The 24,322-nt window shown below is 48.8% G+C and overlaps 2 protein-coding genes across 2 annotated transcripts; one reads left to right on the top strand and one right to left on the bottom strand.

Annotated features, from left to right (window-relative positions):
- The first annotated feature begins 1,980 nt into the window (after positions 1-1,980).
- Positions 1,981-12,975, top strand: rsad1 (radical S-adenosyl methionine domain containing 1). The gene is made up of 10 exons (XM_064963877.1): positions 1,981-2,370; positions 4,664-4,797; positions 6,325-6,529; positions 8,485-8,707; positions 9,043-9,185; positions 9,675-9,738; positions 10,287-10,434; positions 11,013-11,067; positions 12,123-12,226; positions 12,734-12,975. The coding sequence occupies exons 2-10, from the start codon at positions 4,739-4,741 to the stop codon at positions 12,897-12,899; spliced, it is 1,167 nt and encodes a 388-aa protein (XP_064819949.1). The 5' UTR covers positions 1,981-2,370; positions 4,664-4,738; the 3' UTR covers positions 12,900-12,975.
- Positions 12,976-18,491: 5,516 nt separating this feature from the next.
- Positions 18,492-20,116, bottom strand: LOC135537864 (GTP-binding protein Rhes-like). The gene is made up of 2 exons (XM_064963876.1): positions 19,372-20,116; positions 18,492-19,178 (listed from the first exon to the last, which is right to left on the bottom strand). The coding sequence occupies exons 1-2, from the start codon at positions 20,054-20,056 to the stop codon at positions 18,652-18,654; spliced, it is 1,212 nt and encodes a 403-aa protein (XP_064819948.1). The 5' UTR covers positions 20,057-20,116; the 3' UTR covers positions 18,492-18,651.
- Positions 20,117-24,322: the final 4,206 nt, after the last annotated feature.

Genomic DNA, 24,322 nt, shown 5'->3' with positions numbered 1-24,322 from the left:
GGCCATGTTCATCCATTTGTTTACCACTGAGGAAGACAGTCCCGCTCAGCCCAGTCAAAACTGTTCGCTGCTTGGCCCCCCAATGGTGGAACAAATAGATGTCAATTCCACCTTCCGGAGACACCTGAAACCCCACCTCTTCAAGGAATACCTAGGATAGGATAAAGCAATCCTTCTCCCCCCTTAAATGATTTAGATGCACTATTGTAAAGTGGCTGTTCCACTGGATGTGTGAATTCAATTTGTAAGTCGCTCTGGATAAGATGTTTGACTTAAATGTTAAATGTTATGTTAAATGTTTCCATACAAATAGTTGTTTCCATAGAAATAGATGTTTTCATTTCCATTAGACTACAAAATTAAATCTAGAATTGGCTTCCTATTTCGCAACAAAGCCTCCTTCACTCATGCTGCCAAACATAACCTCGTAAAACTGACTATCCTACCGATCCTCGACTTCGGCGATGTCATTTACAAAATAGCCTCCAATACCCTACTCAGCAAATTGGATGCAGTCTATCACAGTGCCATCCGTTTTATCACCAAAGCCCCATATTACTACCCACCATTGCGACCTGTATGCTCTCGTTGGCTGGTCCTCGCTACATATTCGTCGCCAAACCCACTGGCTCCAGGTCATCTAGTCTTTGCTAGGTAAAGCTCCGCCTTATCTCAGCTCACTGGTCTCCATAGCAACACCCACACGTAGCACGTGCTCCAGCAGGTATATTTCACTGGTCACCGCCAAAGCCAATTTCTCCTTTGGCCGCCTTTCCTTCCAGTTCTCTGCTGCCAATGACTTTATCAAATTGCAAAAATCACTGAAGCTGGAGACTCATATCTTCCTCACTAACTTTAAGCATCAGCTGTCAGAGCAGCTTACAGATCATTGCACCTGTACATAGCCCATCTGTAAATAGCCCATCTGTAAATAGCCCATCCAACTACCTCATCCCCATATTGTTATTTATTTATTTATTTTTGCTCCTTTGCACCCCAGTATCTCTACTTGCACATCATCATCTGCACATCTATCACTCCAGTGTTTAATTGCTATATTGTAATTATTTCATCACTACGGCCTATTTATTGCCTTACCTCCCTGATCTTACTTCATTTGTACACACTGTATATAGACTTTTCTATTGTGTTATTGACTGTACGTTTGTTTATTCCATGTGTAACTCTGTTGTTTTTGTTGCACTGCTTTACTTTATCTTGGCCACAGTTGTAAATGAGAACTTGTTCTCAACTGGCCTACCTGGTTAAATAAAGGTGAAATAACATACACAATAAAATGGCGTGTAGCTCTTGTCGTCTTAGATTCCCAACATGATGTTTGGTCCGTGTGAACACGTCCACATCGTCTAGATCACACGCGTCAAACTCATTCCATGGAGGGCCGAGTGTCTACGGGTTTATGGTTCATCTTTGTACTTGATTGATGAATTAAGGTCACTAATTAGTAAGGAACTCCCCTCCCCTGGTTGTCTAGGTCTTAATTGAAAGGAAGAAACAAAAGCCTGCAGACACTCGGTCCTCCATGGATTGAGTTCGACACCCCTGGTCTAGATAGTCCAGCTCCTGCTACGGCTCTATTTCTCTTACACTTCAAGCCTGGAGACATCTGATACCTCCCGATCCACAGTGTGGTTATAGATGAGATTAGTCTGCTGTATGTGGTGCTCAGTGGTCATGTCTCTATATAAAGTTACACTTCATGGCCTGACTGTTTTGGAGCCCAAAATATATGATAACAGTTTTTTTCCCGACCACTTTAGTTTACCAGGAACAACTCCTGGCCCTGGGAAGAATTCATGGTCTGGCCCATCAGCCTGACCAATCATTCTGCCTGTACAGCAAGGTGACACATTTAAATCAAACGAAACAGCACCACCGTCTGGTTGTAGCAGGTATTACACAACGGAAATCGGTTTGTTGTCTTCCTGTTTCTAGATGTGTGCTGCGGTATGAAGTTGATCGCATGCTATTGCACGGTCTATGGACAGTAACGGTTTAGCTACATTGTGTCATGTCATGATTATGCCCGCGGTAAATCACGGATAGCTACATCGACATGGTGTTACATTGTTACCAAAATAACCAGACTTGCACGTGGTTGGTGCTACAGTTCAAAGGCAACCAACTCACGAGGTAACGTTACTGTACAGTAGTGCAACAACTTGAAATGATCGTCTGACATTCGCTCACATATTGAGTGAAAGGATGCTGGGAACATGTTTAACAGCTGTCCGCGGTCCTGCGGTCTGCGTGGGTCGGTGTTTCAGCAGTGAAGTGGGTGGTGCAGTTTCCACGTTAACCGGTTTCTCCTCTCCACCGTTCTCAACGGAGGCTTCACTCTATGTTCACGTGAGTATTAGTAGACCACTAACGTTATATTCAATCAGTTTATCTCTTTCTTCCATTCTGCCTCCCGATTTCTGCTATCCGTCCTTCTCGCAAAAGGCAATGAATGAGATCCGATTTCAACTAACACTTTGTCAATCAGTCACACACACAGTGGCCATACTGTCTGAGGGGATGCGCCTACTGCAGAGGAGGCTGGTGGGAGGTGCTATAGAGGATGGGCTCATAATTATGGCTGTAATGGATTCCAGGCTGAATCACAACCGGCCGTGATTGGGAGTCCCATAGGGCGGTGCACAATTGGCCCAGCTTCGTCTGGGTTTGGCCGGTGGAGGCCGTCGTTGTAAATACGAATTTGTTTGTTAACTGACTTGCCCAGTTAAATAAAGGTTCAATGTAAAACTAATGGAATGGTGCCAAACACATTTGAATCAGTTCCATTGAGTCTCCAGCCATTACAACGAGCCTGTCCTCCTATAGCTCCTCCCACCAGCCTCCTATAGCCCCTCCCACCAGCCTCCTATAGCTCCTCCCACCAGCCTCTCTGTCAACTGGAACAAGTACATCCCTGACACTAACCCTGATCCTCTCCTGTTCACAGTGGCCTTACTGTCTGAAGAGATGCTCCTACTGTAACAACAAGTACATCCCTGACACTAACCCTGATCCTCTCCTGTTCACAGTGGCCTTACTGTCTGTCTGTAACAACAAGTACATCCCTGACACTAACCCTGATCCTCTCCTGTTCACAGTGGCCTTACTGTCTGAAGAGATGCTCCTACTGGAACAACAAGTACATCCCTGACACTAACCCAACAGTGGCCTTAGTACATCCCTGTAACACAAGTAACCCTGACACTCCTGATCCTCTCCTGTTCACAGTGGCCTTACTGTCTGAAGAGGTGCTCCTACTGTAACAACAAGTACATCCCTGACACTAACCCTGATCCTGTTCAGTGGCCTTACTGTCTGAAGAGATGTTGGCCTACATCCCTGACACTAACCCTGATCCTCTCCTGTTCACAGTGGCCTTACTGTCTGAAGAGATGCTCCTACTGTCAACAAGTACATCCCTGACACTAACCCTGATCCTCTCCTGTTCACAGTGGCCTTACTGTCATCCTACTGTAACAACAAGTACACACTGACACTAACCCTGATCCTCTCCTGTTCACAGTGGCCTTACTGTCTGAAGAGTGTGCTCCTATCCCTGACACTAAATCCTCTCCTGTTCACAGTGGCCTTACAAGTACATCCCTGACACTAACCCTGATCCTCTCCTGTTCACAGTGGCCTTACTGTCTGAAGAGATGCTCCTACTGTAACAACAAGTACATCCCTGACACTAACCCTGATCCTCTCCTGTTCACAGTGGCCTTACTGTCTGAAGAGATGCTCCTACTGTAACAACAAGTACATCCCTGACACTAACCCTGATCCTCTCCTGTTCACAGTGACCTTACTGTGATGGTCCCTTACTGTCTGAAGAGATGCTCCTACTGTAACTTCAACAAGTACATCCCTGACACTAACCCTGATCCTCTCCTGTTCACAGTGGCCTTACTGTCTGAAGAGATGCTCCTACTGTAACAACAAGTACATCCCTGACACTAACCCTGATCCTCTCCTGTTCACAGTGGCCTTACTGTCTGAAGAGATGCTCCTACTGTAACAACAAGTACATCCCTGACACTAACCCTGATCCTCTCCTGTTCACAGTGGCCTTACTGTCTGAAGAGATGCTCCTACTGTAACTTCAACAAGTACATCCCTGACACTAACCCTGATCCTCTCCTGTTCACAGTGGCCTTACTGTCTGAAGAGATGCTCCTACTGTAACAACAAGTACATCCCTGACACTAACCCTGATCCTCTCCTGTTCACAGTGGCCTTACTGTCTGAAGAGATGCTCCTACTGTAACAACAAGTACATCCCTGACACTAACCCTGATCCTCTCCTGTTCACAGTGGCCTTACTGTCTGAAGAGATGCTCCTACTGTAACAACAAGTACATCCCTGACACTAACCCTGATCCTCTCCTGTTCACAGTGGCCTTACTGTCTGAAGAGGTGCTCCTACTGTAACAACAAGTACATCCCTGACACTAACCCTGATCCTCTCCTGTTCACAGTGGCCTTACTGTCTGAAGAGATGCTCCTACTGTAACAACAAGTACATCCCTGACACTAACCCTGCTCCTCTCCTGTTCACAGTGGCCTTACTGTCTGAAGAGGTGCTCCTACTGTAACAACAAGTACATCCCTGACACTAACCCTGATCCTCTCCTGTTCACAGTGACCTTACTGTCTGAAGAGATGCTCCTACTGTAACTTCAACAAGTACATTCCTCGCTCTGACAACCAGGATGTCATGTTGGCGTGTCTCCAGCGGGAGACGGAGACCTTACTAAAGCTCAGCCAGGTGTCCCGGTAGGTTTACCGTCTAAATCACAACACTCCTCTGTGGGTCATCGCCTTCAGCTTTAGTGTCTCCATGGGAACATCTGAAATGGCACACTACTCCCTAAACAGGGCACTGTTTCCAGAGTGCCTGAGGCTGACTATGGAGGGAACATTTTCAGACAGCTCCTCCACCTCCTGGAGTTCAACTCCAGACACAATAGTCTGAGCATTTTTCTTCTTTCTTTTTTAATGTCTCTCTCCATGTCTCACTCTCTGTCTCACTCTCTGTATCTCTCTCTCTTTCTGTATCTCTCTCTGTCTCTCTCTCTGTATCTCTCCATGTATCTCTCCATGTCTCACTCGCTGTCTCTCTCTCTGTCTCTCTCTCTGTCTCTCTCTCTGTATCTCTCTCTGTATCTCTCTCTGTCTCTCTCCATGTCTCACTCTCTGTCTCACTGTCTCTGTATCTCTCTCTGTGTCTCTCTCTGTATCTCTCTCTGTCTCTCATGTCTTCTGTCTCTCTCTGTCTCTCTCTCTGTCTCTCTCTCTGTCTCTCTTCTCTGTATCTCTCTCTGTCTCTCTCCATGTCTCACTCTCTGTCTCTCTGTCTCTGTCTCTCTCTCTCTGTCTCTCTCTCTGTCTCTCTCTCTGTATCTCTCTCTGTATCTCTCTCTGTCTCTCTTTCTGTATCTCTCTCTGTCTCTCTTTCTGTATCTCTCTCTGTCTCTCTTTCTGTATCTCTCTCTGTCTCTCTTTCTGTATCTCTCTCCATGTCTCACTCTCTGTCTCACTCTCTATCTCACTCTCTGTCTCTCTCTCTGTCTCTCTCTCTGTCTCTCTCTCTGTCTCTCTCTCTGTCTCTCTCTCTGTATCTCTCTCTCTCTCTCTCTCTCCTCTCTCTCTGTATCTCTCTCTGTCTCTCTCTCTGTCTCTCTTTCTGTATCTCTCTCTCTCTTTCTCTCTCTCTCTCTCTCTCTCTCTCTCTCTCTCTCTCTCTCTCTGTCTCTCTCTCTCTCTCTCTCTCTCTCTCTCTCTCTCTCTCTCTCTCTCTCTCTCTGTCTCTCTCTCTGTCTCTGTCTCTCTCTCTGTCTCTTTCTTTCTCACTCTCTCTCTCTCTCTCTCTGTCTCTCTCTCTGTCTCTTTCTTTCTCACTCTTTCTCTCTCTGTCTCTCTCTCACTCTTTCTCTGTCTCTCTCTCACTCTTTCTCTGTCTCTGTCTCTCTCTTTCTCTGTCTCTGTCTCTCTCTCACTCTTTCTCTGTCTCTCCCTGTCTCTGTCTGTCTGTCTCTCTCTCTCTCTCTGTCTCGCTCTGTCTCTCTATCCATCTCTATCCCTACCTCTCTCTCTCTCTCACTCTTTCTCTCTCTCTCCCTCTCTCTGTCTCTCTCTCTCTGTATCTTTCTCTCTCGCTCTCTCTCTCTCGCTCTCTCTCTCGCTCTGTCTCTCTCTATCCATCTCTATCCCTACCTCTCTTTCTCTCTCTCTCTATCCATCTCTATCCCTACCTCTCTCTTTCTCTCTCTCTCTTTCTCTCTCTCTCTCTCTCTCCTTCAGGATCACCTCTGTGTTTTTTGGAGGCGGGACTCCCAGCCTTGCCCGCCCCTCCACTATCGCTGCGGTCCTAGAGACAGTTGCCAGGCATGCTGGACTATCAGAGGAGGCGGAGGTCACTCTGGAGGTCAACCCCACCCCCGTAGGAAGCTCTAAGTTGGAGGACTTCCTCCATGCTGGCGTCAACCGTTTTTCCATCGGGGTGCAGGTGAGATTAAGGCAGGTGTTCAGTCAGTTGCACATAGTAGATTTCCAGAGAGCGTTCTCAGTAGAAGTACGTCCTACTACTGGACACCCCCCCCCCCCCCCAGGCTATAAGAGTAATGGGAACGGTTAGGTGGAGACTAGCAACCCTTTCCCATAAAACCTTTTCTGCTACGGAAACTGAAACAACAGAAAACATTATTACTGGTGGAAAGGGAGGAAGGAGAGGAGGAGTCCCTGGAGGATAAGAGTGTGATGCAACACAGTCAGTCACTGATCACTAGCTTGGTTCTGACCAGTCAGTCACTGATCACTAGCTTGGTTCTGACCAGTCAGTCACTGATCACTAGCTTGGTTCTGACCAGTCAGTCACTGATCACTAGCTTGGTTCTGACCAGTCAGTCACTGATCTGACCAGGCAGTCACTGATCACTAGCTTGGTTCTGACCAGTCAGTCACTGATCACTAGCTTGGTTCTGACCAGGTCAGTCACTGATCACTAGCTTGGTGACCAGTCAGTCACTGATCACAGCTTGGTTCTGAACAGGCAGTCACTGATCACTAGCTTGGTTCTTCACTGATCACTAGCTTGGTTCTGAACAGGCAGTCACTGATCACTAGCTTGGTTCTGAACAGGCAGTCACTGATCACTAGGCTTGGTTCTGAACAGGCAGTCACTGATCACTAGCTTGGTTTGGTTCACTGATCAACTTGGTTCTGAACAGGCAGTCACTGATCACTAGCTTGGTTCTGAACAGGCAGTCACTGATCACTAGCTTGGTTCTGAACAGGCAGTCACTGATCACTAGCTTGGTTCTGACCAGGCGGTCACTGATCACAGCTTGGTTCTGACCAGGCGGTCACTGATCACTAGCTTGGTTCTGACCAGGTTCTGAACAGGCAGTCACTGATCACTAGCTTGGTTCTGAACAGGCAGTCACTGATCACTAGCTTGGTTCTGAACAGGCAGTCACTGATCACTAGCTTGGTTCTGAACAGGCGGTCACTGAGCTTGGTTCTGACCAGGCGGTCACTGATCACTAGCTTGGTTCTGACCAGGCGGTCACTGATCACTAGCTTGGTTCTGAACAGTCAGTCACTGATCACTAGCTTGGTTCTGACCAGGCGGTCACTGATCACTAGCTTGGTTCTCAGTCAGTCTGATCACTAGCTTGGTTCTGACCAGTCAGTCACTGATCACTAGCTTGGTTCTGACCAGGCAGTCACTGATCACAGCTTGGTTCTGACCAGGCAGTCACTGATCACTAGCTTGGTTCTGACCAGGCAGTCACTGATCACTAGCTTTGTTCTGACCAGGCAGTCACTGATCACTAGCTTGGTTCTGACCAGGCAGTCACTGATCACTAGCTTGGTTCTGAACAGTCGGTCACTGATCACTAGCTTGGTTCTGACCAGTCAGTCACTGATCACTAGCTTGGTTCTGACCAGTCAGTCACTGATCACTAGCTTTGTTCTGACCAGTCAGTCACTGATCACTAGCTTGGTTCTGACCAGGCAGTCACTGATCACTAGCTTGGTTCTGACCAGGCAGTCACTGATCACTAGCTTTGTTCTGACCAGGCAGTCACTGATCACTAGCTTGGTTCTGACCAGTCAGTCACTGATCACTAGCTTTGTTCTGAGAATCAATTGTCCTTTTCCTATGTGGAGCTGGTCAGGGAGCTGGTCGGGGAGCAGGTCAGGGAGCTGGTCGGGGAGCTGGTCGGGGAGCAGGTCAGGGAGCTGGTTGGGGAGCTGGTCGGGGAGCAGGTCAGGGAGCTGGTCGGGGAGCAGGTCGGGGAGCAGGTCGGGGAGCAGGTCGGGGAGCTGGTCAGGGAGCTGGTCGGGGAGCAGGTCAGGGAGCTGGTCGGGGAGCTGGTTGGGGAGCAGGTCAGGGAGCTGGTCGGGGAGCTGAAGGAGACACTAACATGTCTCATATGTCTGCTTCTTTTCAAACAGTCTCTCCGGGACGACGACCTGAAGGTTCTAGGGAGAGACCACAACTCCCAGCATGCTTTGCAGACCGTAGCGGAGGCTCGGAGGCTCTGCCCGGGGAGGGTGTCTGTCGACGTCATGTTCGGACGCCCTGGTCAGACAGTTGCATCCTGGGAGTTGGAGTTGGATGAGCTGCTGTCGGTGTGTGACGACCACGTCTCCCTGTACCAGCTGACCCTGGAGAGAGGCATGTCTTTTCTTCCTAACACTGATAGTGTTTGTGCGTGGGTATTTAGAAGATGGGACAGGTACAGATGAGATGGGGCGATGGAGGAGAGGACTACAGGAGAGACCGTAGCAGGAACACCACCACTACACCAACCCCAGCAGACAGCAGATATTCTGGAGGTTTTACTTGCAGTGACTGTGATATGTGGTGGTTTTTACTTACTGTAGTTGAATTAGTATCTGTAGTGATTGACAGGTAATAGGTCTCCAAATGAGTATATGACCTGACTGTAAGTCACTCTGGATAAGAGATTCTGCTGCTAAATGACTCCAATGTTAACACGTCAACTGCAGGCACACAGCTGTTCAGACAGGTCCAGAAAGGCCAACTGAGCGTGCCCAGTGATGACATCACAGCTGTCATGTATGACTCTGCCAGGAGGATTCTTCAGAAGAGAGGCTATCTGCAGTATGAGGTGTCCAACTTTGCCAGAAATGTAAGTTCTACTCTCTTTCTCTGTGTGTGGGTGTGTGTCCTTGTGTCTGTCCGACCACTGTGCTATAGTAGAAATTAATTTAGTAGAAACCCCTGCAGTAGAAATACATTTAGTAGAAATACATTTGGTAGAAAACCCTGCTGTAGAAATACATTGAGTAGAAAACCCTGCTGTAGAAATACATTGAGTAGAAAACCCTGCTGTAGAAATACATTTGGTAGAAAACCCTGCTGTAGAAATACATTTGGTAGAAAACCCTGCTGTAGAAATACATTTGGTAGAAAACCCTGCTGTAGAAATACATTTGGTAGAAATACATTTGGTAGAAAACCCTGCAGTAGAAATACATTTGGTAGAAAACCCTGCAGTAGAAACACCAGGCTATTCTCTGTGCTCTATTGGTTGTCATATCTATTGAATATGAATGTTACCTGCTACAGTCAACACACATCTGTAATATACCTTGTGTATTTTCTGTCTGTTTTGAAGGGTGCCATCAGCCAACACAATATGAGCTACTGGAAGGCCAGTCAGTACCTTGGAGTGGGCCCAGGTGAGTCAATAGTGCTTTATGAATGCTCTATAGCACCTTTATGAATGCTCTATGGCACCTTTATGAATGCCCTAGCACCTTTATGAATGCCCTATAACACCTTTATGAATGCTCTATAGCACCTTTATGAATGCTCTATGGCACCTTTATGAATGCTCTATGGCACCTTTATGAATGCTCTATGGCACCTTTATGAATGCTCTATGGCACCTTTATGAATGCTCTATGGCACCTTTATGAATGCTCTATGGCACCTTTATGAATGCTCTATGGCACCTTTATGAATGCTCTATGGCACCTTTATGAATGCTCTATGGCACCTTTATGAATGCTCTATGGCACCTTTATGAATGCTCTTTATGAATGCACCTTTATGAATGCTCTATGGCACCTGTATGAATGCTCTATAGCACCATAATGAATGCTCTATAGCACCTTTATGAATGCTCTATAGCACCTTTATGAATGCTCTATAACACCTTTATAAATGCTCTATAAAGCCTTTATCTGTGGCTGTTTATTTGAAGTGGGACTCTTCTGTCTGCCAGGTGCCCATGGTCGCTTCGTCCCCCATGGAGAGGGGGATGTGTGTCGAGAGGCCCGTACCCAGACTCTGGAGCCTGATGTCTGGTTGAGAGAGGTGCAGCAGAGGAGTCACGGGACCCGACGCAGGATACCCCTCACCCACCTGGGACTGTGAGTCCACTTCTTTCCGCTTCAGGCTGTTGACCTGCAGAGTTCACACCGTGCTGCTCATTAAAGGGACAATCCACTTCAGAATAAAACTCCTGTCAATTTGTTAATAATCTATGATCTCTGAGTGGGTAAGATAACTATTTTCACCATGATTTGACTTCTAAGTGGTCCGTCTGGGCAAACAGAAAATCGTGTCGTGCCACGTCATCGCGATAAGGTTCTCGTCACTGTCGATAGGGGAATAACAAACCTATCACATTTCATAACGCTTTATAAAAAAAATCAGTAAGTGCACTCCCCATATCAGCCAATAGAGGGTATGGACAGACTGGTTGACTGTGAGTCAGCTGATCTACTGTCTGCTCTTTAGACTGTTCACCTGCAGAGTTCATTCGGTGCTGCACGTTAATGACCTACATCCAATAATACTCCAGACTCACTCATAGCATGGGATCCTACGCTACAGAAACAGGAAATCCTGCCCTATGAGCCATTCTGCCTCGGACAAGGCTTCCTGTCTCGCAGCATGGCAGAAGATATACTGTAGCAACCTGTTAACTTTATTCATCTGATTGCAGATTGGAGGAAGTGTTGGTCATGGGACTGCGTTTGATTGACGGCGTCACTCACCAGGTAATCTAGGTTAACGCAGAATACTGACGGCATCACTCACCAGGTAATCTAGGTTAACCCAGAATACTGACGGCATCACTCACAAGGTAATCTAGGTTAACGCAGAATACTGACGGCATCACTCACAAGGTAATCTAGGTTAACCCAGAATACTGACGGCATCACTCACCAGGTAATCTAGGTTAACCCAGAATACTGACGGCATCACTCACAAGGTAATCTAGGTTAACCCAGAATACTGACGGCATCACTCACAAGGTAATCTAGGTTAACGCAGAATACTGACGGCATCACTCACAAGGTAATCTAGGTTAACCCAGAATACTGACGGCATCACTCACCGGGTAATCTAGGTTAACCCAGAATACTGACGGCATCACTCACCAGGTAATCTAGGCTAACCCAGAATACTGACGGCATCACTCACCAGGTAATCTAGGCTAACCCAGAATACTGACGGCATCACTCACCAGGTAATCTAGGCTAATCCAGAACCAAAAGTCTCACATCATTTGGTCAGATTATGTTTACATTGTCTGTCCACATACTATACAGTGTATATATATATACACACTATATGCTATTCCAAGATTAGGTTTCAGCTGTTTCTAGATTCATTGTTTGCATCAATAGGGGCCATCAGTGATAAAAAATGTTTAACCTGATGTGTTCATTATTTGTATGTTCCACACCATTGTTCTGATTCACCTTACTTCCTGTCTACATCTGTCTCTGATTCACCTTACTTCCTGTCTACATCTGTCTTTGTCTCTGATTCACCTTACTTTCTCTCTACATCTGTCTTTGTCTCTGATTCACCTTACTTCCTGTCTACATCTGTCTTTGATTCACCTTACTTCCTGTCTACATCTGTCTTTGTCTCTGATTCACCTTACTTCCTGTCTACATCTGTCTGTCTCTGATTCACCGTACTTCCTGTCTACATCTGTCTTTGTCTCTGATTCACCTTACTTCCTTTCTACATCTGTCTTTGTCTCTGATTCACCTTACTTCCTGTCTACATCTGTCTCTGATTCATGTTATTTCTGTGGCAGCATTGGCAGTTGTTCAGTCCCAGGGCAGATCTGTACCAGATTCTCAGCTCATCCTCTGAAGTACAAGACCTTCAACAGACAGGCCTCCTAATCCTGGATGACAGGTAACCCAGACCTTCAACAGACAGGCCTCCTAATCCTGGATGACAGGTAACCCAGACCTTCAACAGACATGCCTCCTAATCCTGGATGACAGGTAACCCAGACCTTCAACAGACAGGCCTCCTAATCCTGGATGACAGGTAACAGACAGGTCTTCTAATCCTGGATGGCAGGTAACCCAGACCTTCAACAGACAGGCCTTATAATCCTGGATGACAGACCTTAACAGACAGGTGTTATAATCCTGGATGGTCTTCTAATCCTGGATGAGGTAACAGACAGGTCTTGTAATCCTGGGTGACAGGTAACCCAGACCTTCAACAGACAGGTCTTCTAAGCCTTATAACTTGTGTTTTTTTTAAAAAAGTGGGACCCAGTAGTTGTATCTCCGTGTCTGTATGAGTCTATTTGAACCAGCTGTGAGGTGGTAGGGGCCAAAACGTGCACCCCTGGGGGTCCCCGGGACTGAGTTCGGGAAACACTGACAAGCCCTTTTGTCTTGTGTGTAGGGGTCTGCGGTGCTCGTGGCAGGGCCTGGCCTTACTGGACAGCATGTTACCCACTCTGCTGCTGCTGCTGGAGGCCTACATCACCCAAGGGCTCCAGGAGCAGCAGGCCAGGGGCCCCATAGGAGACCAGAGACATGGAGGACAGAGGGTCTCCAAGCCTGGCTGACAGACAGGGGAGGCTGACCCGGAGGCTGAGACTGACCCGGAGACTGACCCGGAGACTGACCCGGAGGCTGAGACTGACCCGGAGGACCCGGAGACTGACCCGGAGACTGACCCGGAGACTGACCCGGAGGCTGACCCGGAGGCTGACCCGGACCCGGAGACTGAGACTGACCCGGAGACTGACCCGGAGGCTGACCCGGAGACTGACCCGGACTGACCCGGGAGACTGAGACTGACCCGGACCCGGAGACTGACCCTGACCCGGAGGCTGACCCGGAGGCTGACCCGGAGGCTGGACCCGGAGGCTGACCCGGAGACCCGGAGGCTGACCCGGAGGCTGAGACTGACCCGGAGGCTGACCCGGAGGCTGACCCGGAGGCTGACCCGGAGGCTGACCCGGGAGGCTGAGACTGACCCGGAGACTGACCCGGGAGACTGACCCGGAGGCTGTGACTGACCCGGGACTGACCCGGAGACTGACCCGGAGGCTGAGACTGACCCGGCTGACCCGGGACTGACCCGGAGACTGACCCGGAGACTGACCCGGAGGCTGAGACCCGGAGACCCGGAGACTGACCCGGAGACTGACCCGGACTGGCCCGGAGGCTGACCCGGGAGGCTGACCCGGAGGCTGTGACCCGGAGGCTGACCCGGAGACTGAGACTGACCCGGAGGGAGACTGACCCGGAGGCTGACCCGGAGGCTGACCCGGAGGCTGACCCGGAGACTGACCCGGAGACTGACCGGAGGCTGACCCGGGAGACTGACCCGGAGGCTGACCCGGAGACTGACCCGGACTGACCCGGAGGCTGACCCGGAGGCTGACCCGGAGGCTGACCCGGAGGCTGAGGCTGACCCGGAGACTGACCCGGAGGGAGACTGACCCGGAGGCTGACTGACCCGGAGCTGAGACTGGACCCGGAGAGGCTGAGACTGACCCGGAGACTGACTGACCCGGAGACTGACCCGGAGACTGACCCGGAGGCTGACCCGGAGGCTGACCCGGAGGCTGACCCGGAGACTGAGACTGACCCGGAGACTGACCCGGAGACTGACCCGGAGGCTGACCCGGAGACTGACCCTGACCCGGAGACTGACCCGGAGACTGACCCGGAGGCTGACCCGGAGGCTGACCCGGAGGCTGACCCGGAGACTGACCCGGAGGCTGTGACTGACCCGGAGACTGACCCGGAGGAGGCTGACCCGGAGGCTGAGACTGACCCGGAGACGGAGGCCGAGACCCGAGGAGACTGACCCGGAGGACTGACCCGGGAGGCTGACCCGGACTGACCCGGGACTGACCCGGAGGCTGACCCGGAGGCTGTGACTGACCCGGAGACTGAGACTGACCCGACCCGGAGACTGACCCGGAGGCTGAGAGGACCCTGACCCGGAGACTGACCCGGAGCTGACCCTGACCCGGGAGACTGACCCGGAGGCTGACCCGGAGACTGACCCGGAGGCTGAGACTGACCCGGAGACTGACCCGGAGGCTGAGACTGACCCGGAGACTGAGACTGACCCGGAGACTGACCCGGAGGCTGAGACTGACCCGGAGACTGACCCGGAGACTGACCCGGAGGCGGAGGCTGACCCGGAGACTGACCCGGAGGCTGAGACTGACCCGGAGACTGACCCGGAGGCTGAGACTGACCCGGAGACCCTGAGAGACTGAGACTGACCCGGAGAGAGGCCCTGACCCGGAGGCTGACCCGGAGACTGACCCGGAGGCTGACCCGGAGACTGAGACTGACCCGGAGACTGACCCGGAGGCTGACCCGGAGGCTGAGGCTGACCCGGAGACTGACCCGGAGACTGACCCAGAGACTGTGAGGAACCCAGAGACTGACCCGGAGACTGACCCGGCAGCCACTATGAACTGTAGATACTGGTCTAATGACCATCTACACTGATGAAGTAGATTAGCTGCAGTATGATGACACTAAACTGCAGTCACCGTGTTCTGATCAGTGACAGGTTAGATGGGCCTGATAAAGCTCTGAACTTTACAGTTTACCAGGATGCTGTTGGGACTCGGGAAAGGTTCTCCACACCATGTCTTCTATGAACAAATCATTCTGTACCCCTTCAATGCAGTAGAGGTAATCTCTCTCACACACTCACACACACACACGACAAGCAGTTACCAAAAGCAGCAGTTAAGTAGGTTGTTTATGAAGGCTAGCGTGCCATGGACTCCAGTTCCTCCACGCTTCTCTAGTTCTCTGTCATCAGAGCTGTAGTGAACCACTGTTATTGTCAGTTCTCCTTCATCAGAGCTGTAGTGAACCACTGTTATTGTCGAGGTCCCTCGACTGGAGCTCTGCTTCCCCATCATCAGAGCGTGAGAAGATGTAGCGTGAGCAGGGGGCTGGATCACCTGGGGAGGGGGGAGAGAGGGGGAGAGTGACGTGTGTGTGTTTGGGCAGAGTGACGTGGTCGTGGTCCCTGTATCTGGCCCAGGTGCAGAGCAGATCCCAGATTAGACAGACAGGATGAAAGCCTTGGATGAATGATTAGTAATGCAGTAATGGGAGCAGATGTTTCCCAGTTCTGACACTACTGGGCAATGTTCATCACTCCTACCACGTGCTGCTGATTGTTGGTTTGCATTTCAATGGTGGAGGCTGTTGACCCAAAGAATACAACTATATTGATTTTTTATTTATTTTACCTTTATTTAACCAGGCAAGTCAGTTAATAACAAATTCTTATTTTCAATGACGGCCTGGGAACAGTGGGTTAGCTGCCTGTTCAGGGGCAGAACGACAGATTTTGTACTTTGTCAGCTCGGGGATTTGAACTTGCAACCTTTTGGTTACTAGTCTAATGCTCTAACCACTAGGCTACACGGCCGCCCCATTGATACAGCTTTATGACCCAACATACCAGGCAGGTAGGATCATAGAACGATACATTCTATGGGAAGGTGGCCCACGGCCTTTCATTGCCTACATAATTGATGAGTTTATTTCCAATTTTTTTTAAACCTTTTATTTAACTAGGTACGTTTTCACGTTTTGTGTTTTTTCATCCGAAATGATTGCTTATGGGGGCCTTCATGTGTCTGTAAAATATTGCTGTTCTTATTCGTAGATTTTAGATGTGTATGAAAATGTTTTATTTATTTTTTTGCTAAACACTATACAGGTTAGCTGTAATGTTATGTTCATATCCTGTGTAGTTGACTGTGATATGTGGTCGTCTCACCACATCTTAAGATCAATGCACTGGATCAGAGCATCTCCTAAATGACTACAATTTGAAATGTAAATGTTTTACGTACAGATCTCAAATTACTGTATTGAATATTTGTTTACCTTTTTATATTTGTCGCGTATAATTCTTTCAGTTCTTAATAAAACATATACAAATAGTTATTTGTTACATTTGACTGTGTGAAACCTAGCAGTACTACTGATTTCTCTGAGACTGAGGCAGATATATATTATTACTGTGTAAAACCTAGCAGTACTACTGATTTCTCTGAGACTGAGGCAGATATATATTATTACTGTATAAAACCTGGCAGTACTACTGATTTCTCTGAGACTGAACAGATATATATTATTACTGTGGCAGTACTACTGATTTCTCTGAGATGAGGCAGATATATATTATTACTGTGTAAAACCTAGCAGTACTACTGATTTCTCTGAGACTGAGGCAGATATATATTATTAGTAAAACCTAGCAGTACTATAGATATATATTATTACTGTGTAAAACCTAGCAGTACTACTGATTTCTCTGAGACTGAGGCTGATATATATTATTACTGTGTAAAACCTGGCAGTACTACTGATTTCTCTGAGACTGAGGCAGATATATATTATTACTGTGTAAAACCTAGCAGTACTACTGATTTCTCTGAGACTGAGGCAGATATATACGATTTAGCAAAACAAAACATGAATATTTGACACGCCCTGGTCTATATTTATTATGTTATCTTCATGTATTGGGTCAGGCCAGGGTGTGACATGGGTTTATTTGTAGTGTGTTTCGTCTTGGGGTTGTGTGGGGTGTATAGATTAGTCTATGGCTGCCTGAGGCGGTTCTCAATCAGAGTCAGGTGATTATCGTTGTCTCTGATTGGGAACCATATTTAGGTAGCCTGGGTTTCACTGTGTGTTTGTGGGTGATTGTTCCTGTCTCTGTTTGTTGCACCAGTCAGGGCTGTTTCGGTTTTCGACGTTTGTTGTTTTGTATTTTTCGTGTTCTTCTTAATTAAAGATGTATCGAATGAACCACGTTGCATTTTGGTCCGATCCTTGTTCCACCTCTTCGTCAGAGGAGGAGTTGGAAGAAAGCCGTTACAATATTTGTCTCTAAAATGAAACAAGTTATTTAAAACTAAACACGTCTGTCATTGAACAACCGCATGAGTGATTTAGATCGCGAAGAAACACACCAAACTCGTTCATAATTTCTATAAATAATAAAAGCTAATTTACCAACACTTCTGAAAATGGATTGAAGGCGTTTTGGAATGAACCTCTTCAATTACTACGTCACACATTGAGTGTTCAGATTTGTTATTTTTATAAACTGTCTGTTATTTTTATTCATTTCTTTTTTATAATGAAAGAACATTCAATGTGGTGAACGTTTGCTTTCGACAAGGGCAGGCCAGTAAGCTCTATCATAAAATACATTTATAGAATAATGTTTTGGAATAATGTGTCTTCTTCGCTGTACTTTCAATGTTTTCACATTCAGAATGAATGCTTGTGTCTGCTTGCCCCCTAAAGGAATGATATGCAGTGTATTGTCTGTCACAAGGGAGACGTTCGTGTCTGTATTGGAACCGCAGTGCTCACCGTTAACGACATGGTCCCCAGCAGTATTTAATGAGTGCTTCGTGCCGGTTAATGTTTGATCATGTTTCCTGTATGAACATACGTTTTGGTACGCCCTGTCCATGGTGCTGAAACACAGAGGATGGATGATATCACGTGAACAGTTCCCCATGGACACACTGTAGGCCTGTTGCTTTCAGTATCTGGTAATCAACTTAATAACCCTGGCATTTTATAATTAAGTTGACCTGTAAAAGAACTCTCACTTCCGTGCTGATACTATGGCTGCGTAATTGTGTAATTTCTATGGTTAATTGAGCACGATTAATTCACGTCATGAAGAGCCTTTCCTTGCAATAGAAAGCTCTGGACTGTGTGCCCACCGGAGAGATGTTATAGAACATAGCACCCCTGCAGGCTTTTACCACCCACGTACTTTCCATGTGAATCTGTCCATAAATGGTCATCCTACGTATTTGATATGAAGCTTTGTAGTTCTGTTGATAGAGAATGGCGCTTGCAACGCCAGGCTCGTTGTTTCGATACCTGGGACCACATGTAACATTTATTCATGAATGTAAGTCGCTCTGGATCCCATTTAAAGCGTCTGTTAAATGGAGTATATATAACCAATACCTATAAAGAGTCAATTGTTTGATATCGATCACTTGTGTAAAATTGTATTTGATGTCCCCCCCTACTAACTTAGCAGAAGCCCAAAGCGAGATTCAACTAAGTGTAAAATGATAGGCTAACTAAAATATCACAACACAATTCATATTAATATGATAATATTTTTATTTTTTATTTCACAGTACACATATAAAATCTACATTTACACAGTTGGCTCAACTGGTCCAGCCAGTAGCCTAAAGCAGAGTATAACTCTTGACATAGTGGTTATATATTGTAATACTACAATATGTGTATTGTACTGAGAAGTCCCTCAATTCATTGAATTTGACACTTCTCTATGGGTTTGCTCCGTTTAGTGGGGCTGGGGCCCATTACCAGCTGTAGGTCGCTGTTAAAGCTGGGGCGGCGGGCCAGTGGAAATACCGCACCGCAAGGCGCGTCTGGAACCAACGCACGGCTCCGTCTGCCGCAACGGCTTCTGCTGGTGCTCAGCGCCTGGTAGGTACGTATGGAGATCTCGCTGTGCTGCGACGGACGCGTCTCGGTAGGGAGACCGCCTAGTTTGACAAGGGCTTGGAACATCTCGTCTAGACTGGTACTGTCTTTGGCTGATGTCTCGAAGAGCGCCGTGTCCTCCCCAAGAGCTCGGAACATCTCCGGACGACTGATGACCCTCTCCGCCTCTAAGTCCACTTTGTTGCCGCATATCACTATGGGAACCCGGGCATTCTCTTTGAGCTTCATCAGCTTGGTCTTGGCTGCTATTATCTCTTTGCGCAGCGTGTACACCTCTTTGAAGGAGTCTCTGTCATCCACACTGAACACCAGGAGAAATATGTCACCTGTTGTAGAGAAGAATACAGATTTAGTGATTTAATTCAATGCAACAAAAAACACCAACATTTATTTCCCAACTCAATGTATTAGATCAAGGCTATGCAAAGGCCAATTCAATGCACACTAAAACACTTTTCATTGTCCAACTCAATTAGATCTATACACGGTCAAAAGCCTATACACTCTTAACCTACACACCTGTCAGTATGGACAGCCTCCGTCTGGCGGGGAAGTCTCTCTCCTTCGCTGCGTCCAGGATATCAATCTGATAGGTTTCTCCTCGGATCTGGTACAACTTCCTGTGGAAGTCTTCTGCCGTGGGCTCGTACTGCTCCTCGAACCTGCCGCGCAGGAACCGCCTGAGAATGTTCGTCTTGCCCACTCTGGGCGCGCCGAGTACTACAACGCGCCGGCAGTTACGGGGCTTGGTGAGGCGCATCTCCTCCAGTGGCGCGGTGCATGCAGTCTGGTCCGGGAGGGTCAACGTCGCTAGCGGGTCGAAGGATCTTCTTTTGGGGAACATTTCCGACGATGTAGTCTGAGTGGTCCCCGTGCTGGAAGACCGGACCACCCTCGTCTTCTTGTCCGTGTGTCTCCAGTGCTCAGTGACCGTTTTAAAGATCCCTTTACTCACCCTGGTCATGCTCGAGACCTTTTTGTATTGCATGAGGATTGTAGGTGATTGACAGTTGATACCTGTGACTTTAACATTGGGAAGCTGGTTGGAAATCGTTTGTTCAACATGATCGTCCATGTTGAGCTGGATCTGTGGATGCCCGGCAGTTGCACAAGAGCTGAACGTGTCGGCGGTGCCATCAACGGAGAGGTAGATTACTTTCTCTGCTGTGTTCACCTCCATGTTCCTTCCAGGCACGGGGATCATCCGGGGTGTCTGTTGTTACAGGTCTGTTACACCTGTTGCTTCACCATGTGATGCGTTGCAGTGTGCGGAGAGGAGCGTCGGCGCGGGTATTTATAGAGTATGGATGGGCAGATTGGTTCTACGTCATTAGAGAGAATCATCACATCGCGTTAACACTCTGCTCCTTTTATGGTAGTTTCATAGAAATATCTGGAATCATGTGATATCAGTCAAGTGTAGGCTATAGCCTTCCAATTCACATGTCAGGGAAACCCATAACTAAGGAGGATGGAGCTCAGCTAGAGAGGGAGCACAGCTAGAGAGGGAGCATAGCTAGAGAGGGAGCATAGCTAGAGAGGGAGCACAGCTAGAGAGGGAGCACAGCTAGAGAGGGAGCACAGCGAGAGAGGGAGCACAGCGAGAGATGGAGCACAGCTAGAGAGGGAGCACAGCTAGAGAGGGAGCACAGCTAGAGAGGCAGCACAGCTAGAGAGGGAGCACAGCGAGAGAGGGAGCACAGCGAGAGATGGAGCACAGCTAGAGATGGAGATGGAGCACAGCTAGAGAGGGAGATGGAGCACAGCTAGAGAGGGAGATGGAGCACAGCTAGAGAGGGAGATGGAGCACAGCTAGAGAGGGAGATGGAGCACAGCTAGAGATGGAGATGGAGCACAGCTAGAGATGGAGATGGAGCACAGCTAGAGATGGAGATGGAGCACAGCTAGAGATGGAGCACAGCTAGAGAGGGAGCACAGCTAGAGATGGAGATGGAGCACAGCTAGAGATGGAGCACGGAGAGGGAGACGGAGCACAGATGAGGGAGCACAGCTAGAGATGGAGATGGAGCACAGCTAGAGATGGAGCACAGCTAGAGATGGAGCACAGCTAGAGAGCTAGAGATGGAGCACAGCTAGAGAGATGGAGATGGAGCACAGCTAGAGAGGGAGCACAGCTAGAGATGGAGATGGAACACAGCTAGAGATGGAGATGGAGCACAGCTAGAGATGGAGATGGAGCACAGCTAGAGATGGAGCACGGCTCGAGATGGAGCACGGCTCGAGATGGTGCACGGTTAGAGATGGAGCACAGCTAGAGATGGAGATGGAGCACAGCTAGCGATGGAGATGGAGCACAGCTAGATATGGAGCACAGCTAGATATGTAGATGGAGCACAGCTAGATATGGAGCACAGCTAGATATGGAGATGGAGCACAGCTAGAGATGGAGCACAGCTAGATATGGAGATGGAGCACAGCTAGAGATGGAGCACAGCTAGAGATGGAGATGGAGCACAGCTAGAGATGGAGCACAGCTAAAGATGGAGATGGAGCACAGCTAGAGATGGAGCACAGCTAGAGATGGAGCACAGCTAGAGATGGAGATGGAGCACAGCTAGAGAGGGCAGCACAGCTATGGAGATGGAGCACAGCTAGAGATGGAGCACAGCTAGAGATGGAGAGCTAGAGATGGAGATGGAGCACTAGAGATGGAGATGGAAGCACAGCTAGAGAGAGCACATGGAGCACAGCTAGAGATGGAGATGGAGCACAGCTAGAGATGGAGATGGAGCACAGCTAGAGATGGAGCACAGCTAGAGATGGAGGACAGCTAGAGATGGAGATGGAGCACAGCTAGAGATGGAGATGGAGCACAGCTAGAGATGGAGCACGGCACAGCTAGAGAGGGAGCACAGAGATGGAGCACAGCTAGAGATGGAGCAGCTAGAGATGGAGCACGGCTAGAGATGGAGATGGAGCACAGCTAGAGAGGGAGCACAGCTATGGCTAGAGATGGAGGACAGCTAGAGATGGAGATGGAGCACAGCTAGAGATGGAGATGGAGCACAGCTAGAGATGGAGACGGCTAGGATGGAGCACAGCTAGAGAGGGAGATGGAGCACAGCTAGTGATGGAGATGGAGCACAGCTAGAGAGGGAGCACAGCTAGAGAGGGAGCACGGCTAGAGAAGGAGCACGGCTAGAGATGGAGATGGAGCACAGCTAGAGATGGAGATGGAGCACAGCTAGAGATGGAGATGGAGCACAACTAGAGATGGAGATGGAGCACAGCTAGAGATGGAGATGGAGCACAGCTAGAGATGGAGATGGAGCACAGCTAGAGAGGGAGCACGGCTAGAGATGGAGCACAGCTAGGGAGCACGGCTAGAGATGGAGCACGGCTAGAGATGGAGCACGGCTAGAGATGGAGCACGGCTAGAGATGGAGCACGGCTAGAGATGGAGATGGAGCACAGCTAGAGAGGGAGCACAGCAGAGGGAGCTAGAGATGGAGGACAGCTAGAGATGGAGATGGAGCACAGCTAGAGATGGGAGCACAGCTAGAGATGGAGCATAGAGATGGGAGCACAGCTAGAGATGGAGATGGAGCACAGCTAGAGAGGGAGAGCTAGAGAGGGAGCACAGCTAGAGAGGAGCACGGCTAGAGATGGAGGACAGCTAGAGATGGAGATGGAGCACAGCTAGAGATGGAGATGGAGCACAGCTAGAGATGGAGATGGAGCACAGGCAGAGATGGAGCACAGCTAGAGATGGAGATGGAGCACAGCTAGAGATGGAGATGGAGCACAGCTAGAGATGGAGATGGAGCACAGCTAGAGATGGAGCACAGCTAGATATGGAGATGGAGCACAGCTAGAGAGATGGAGATGGAGCACAGCTAGAGATGGAGATGGAGCACAGCTAGAGATGGAGCACAGCTAGAGATGGAGATGGAGCACAGCTAAAGATGGAGATGGAGCACAGCTAGAGATGCTAGAGAGGGAGATGGAGCACAGCTAGAGAGGGAGCACAGCTAGAGAGGGAGATGGAGCACAGCTAGAGATGGAGCACGGCTAGAGATGGAGGGGCTAGAGATGGTGCACGGCTAGAGATGGAGCACAGCTAGAGATGGAGATGGAGCACAGCTAGAGATGGAGCACAGCTAGAGATGGAGATGGAGCACAGCTAGATATGGAGCACAGCTAGAGATGGAGATGGAGCACAGCTAGGGGAGTAGATATGGAGATAGCACAGCTAGAGATGGAGCACAGCTAGAGATGGAGATGGAGCACAGCTAGAGAGAGATAGGGATGGAGCACAGCTAGAGATGGAGCACGGCTAGAGAGGGAGATGGAGCACAGCTAGAGGGATAATTAGGGGAGATGGAGCACAGCTAGAGAGGGGCATATGACGGGAGATGGAGCACAGCTAGAGAGGGAGCACAGCTAGGGGATGGAATGGAGCACAGCTAGAGATGGTATAGCAGGGTATAGTTTGGGGACAGCTAGTTAGGGGATATGGAGTACATTAGATATGGAGATGAGCACAGCTAGAGATGGAGCACGGCTAGAGAGGGAGCACGGCTAGAGATGGGGTACATTAGAGATGGAGATGGAGCACAGCTAGAGATGGGAGCACAGCTATAGAGGGAGCATGGCTAGAGATGGAGGCACAGCTAGAGATGGAGATGGAGTATAGCTAGAGATATGGTATACATTAGAGATGGAGATGGAGCACAGCTTAGGGGAGATGGAGTACATTAGAGATGGAGATGGAGCACGGCTAGAGGGGATATGGAGCACATTTAGGATGGAGCACGGGAGTAATAGAGATGGAGCACGGCTAGATGGAGATGGGCACAGCTAGGGAGCATGGCTAGAGATGGAGGACAGCTAGAGATGGAGATGGAGCACATTAGAGATGGAGATGGAGTAATTGGAGCACGGCTAGAGAGGGAGCATAGAGATGGAGGACAGCTGATGGAGATTAGAGGAGCATGGGGATATATTTAGATGGAGATGGAGCACAGCTAGAGATGGAGATTAGAGATGGGGTATAGAGATGGAGATAAGCTAGAGATGGCTATATAGAGATGGGGATACTTAGGGGGTAAGCAGGGGTATATGGGGTGTAATTAGAGATGGAGCAGGGCTAGAGATGGAGGAGCACGGCTAGAGATGGGATGGAGCACGGCTAGAGAGGGAGCATTGGAGATGGAGCACTTAGGGGCTAGAGATGGAGATGGATACAGCTAGCACAGCTATTAGGGGAGATGGAGCACAGCTAGAGGGGAGTAATTAGGGATGGGGAGCACAGCTAGATGGAGGGAGCACATTTAGAGGGTGTAATTAGGGGAGATGGAGGGTGCATTAGAGATGGAGGACAGCTAGAGATGGAGATTAGAGATGGAGATGGAGCACAGCTAGAGATGGAGATGGAGCACAGCTAGTAATTAGAGATGGAGATGGAGCACAGCTAGAGATGGAGATGGAGCACAGCTAGAGATGGAGA

Source organism: Oncorhynchus masou, unplaced genomic scaffold (genome assembly GCF_036934945.1).
Source record: "Oncorhynchus masou masou isolate Uvic2021 unplaced genomic scaffold, UVic_Omas_1.1 unplaced_scaffold_864, whole genome shotgun sequence".
Lineage (NCBI taxonomy): Eukaryota > Metazoa > Chordata > Actinopteri > Salmoniformes > Salmonidae > Oncorhynchus > Oncorhynchus masou.
The sequence above is the reverse complement of the archived record's forward strand: the minus strand, read 5'-3'. Positions and strand labels throughout refer to the sequence as shown.

Bases quoted from the DNA above. Each gene is read 5' to 3' on its own strand.
- rsad1 (XM_064963877.1), top strand. From the start codon at position 4,739: ATGTTGGCGTGTCTCCAGCGGGAGACGGAGACCTTACTAAAGCTCAGC. The intron at 9,739-10,286 runs GTGAGTCAATAG...TCTGTCTGCCAG, and splicing joins GTACCTTGGAGTGGGCCCAG to GTGCCCATGGTCGCTTCGTC. The intron at 10,435-11,012 runs GTGAGTCCACTT...ATCTGATTGCAG, and splicing joins CCCCTCACCCACCTGGGACT to ATTGGAGGAAGTGTTGGTCA.
- LOC135537864 (XM_064963876.1), bottom strand. From the start codon at position 20,056: ATGATCCCCGTGCCTGGAAGGAACATGGAGGTGAACACAGCAGAGAAA. The intron at 19,179-19,371 runs GTGTGTAGGTTA...TCTCTACAACAG, and splicing joins GAGGCTGTCCATACTGACAG to GTGACATATTTCTCCTGGTG.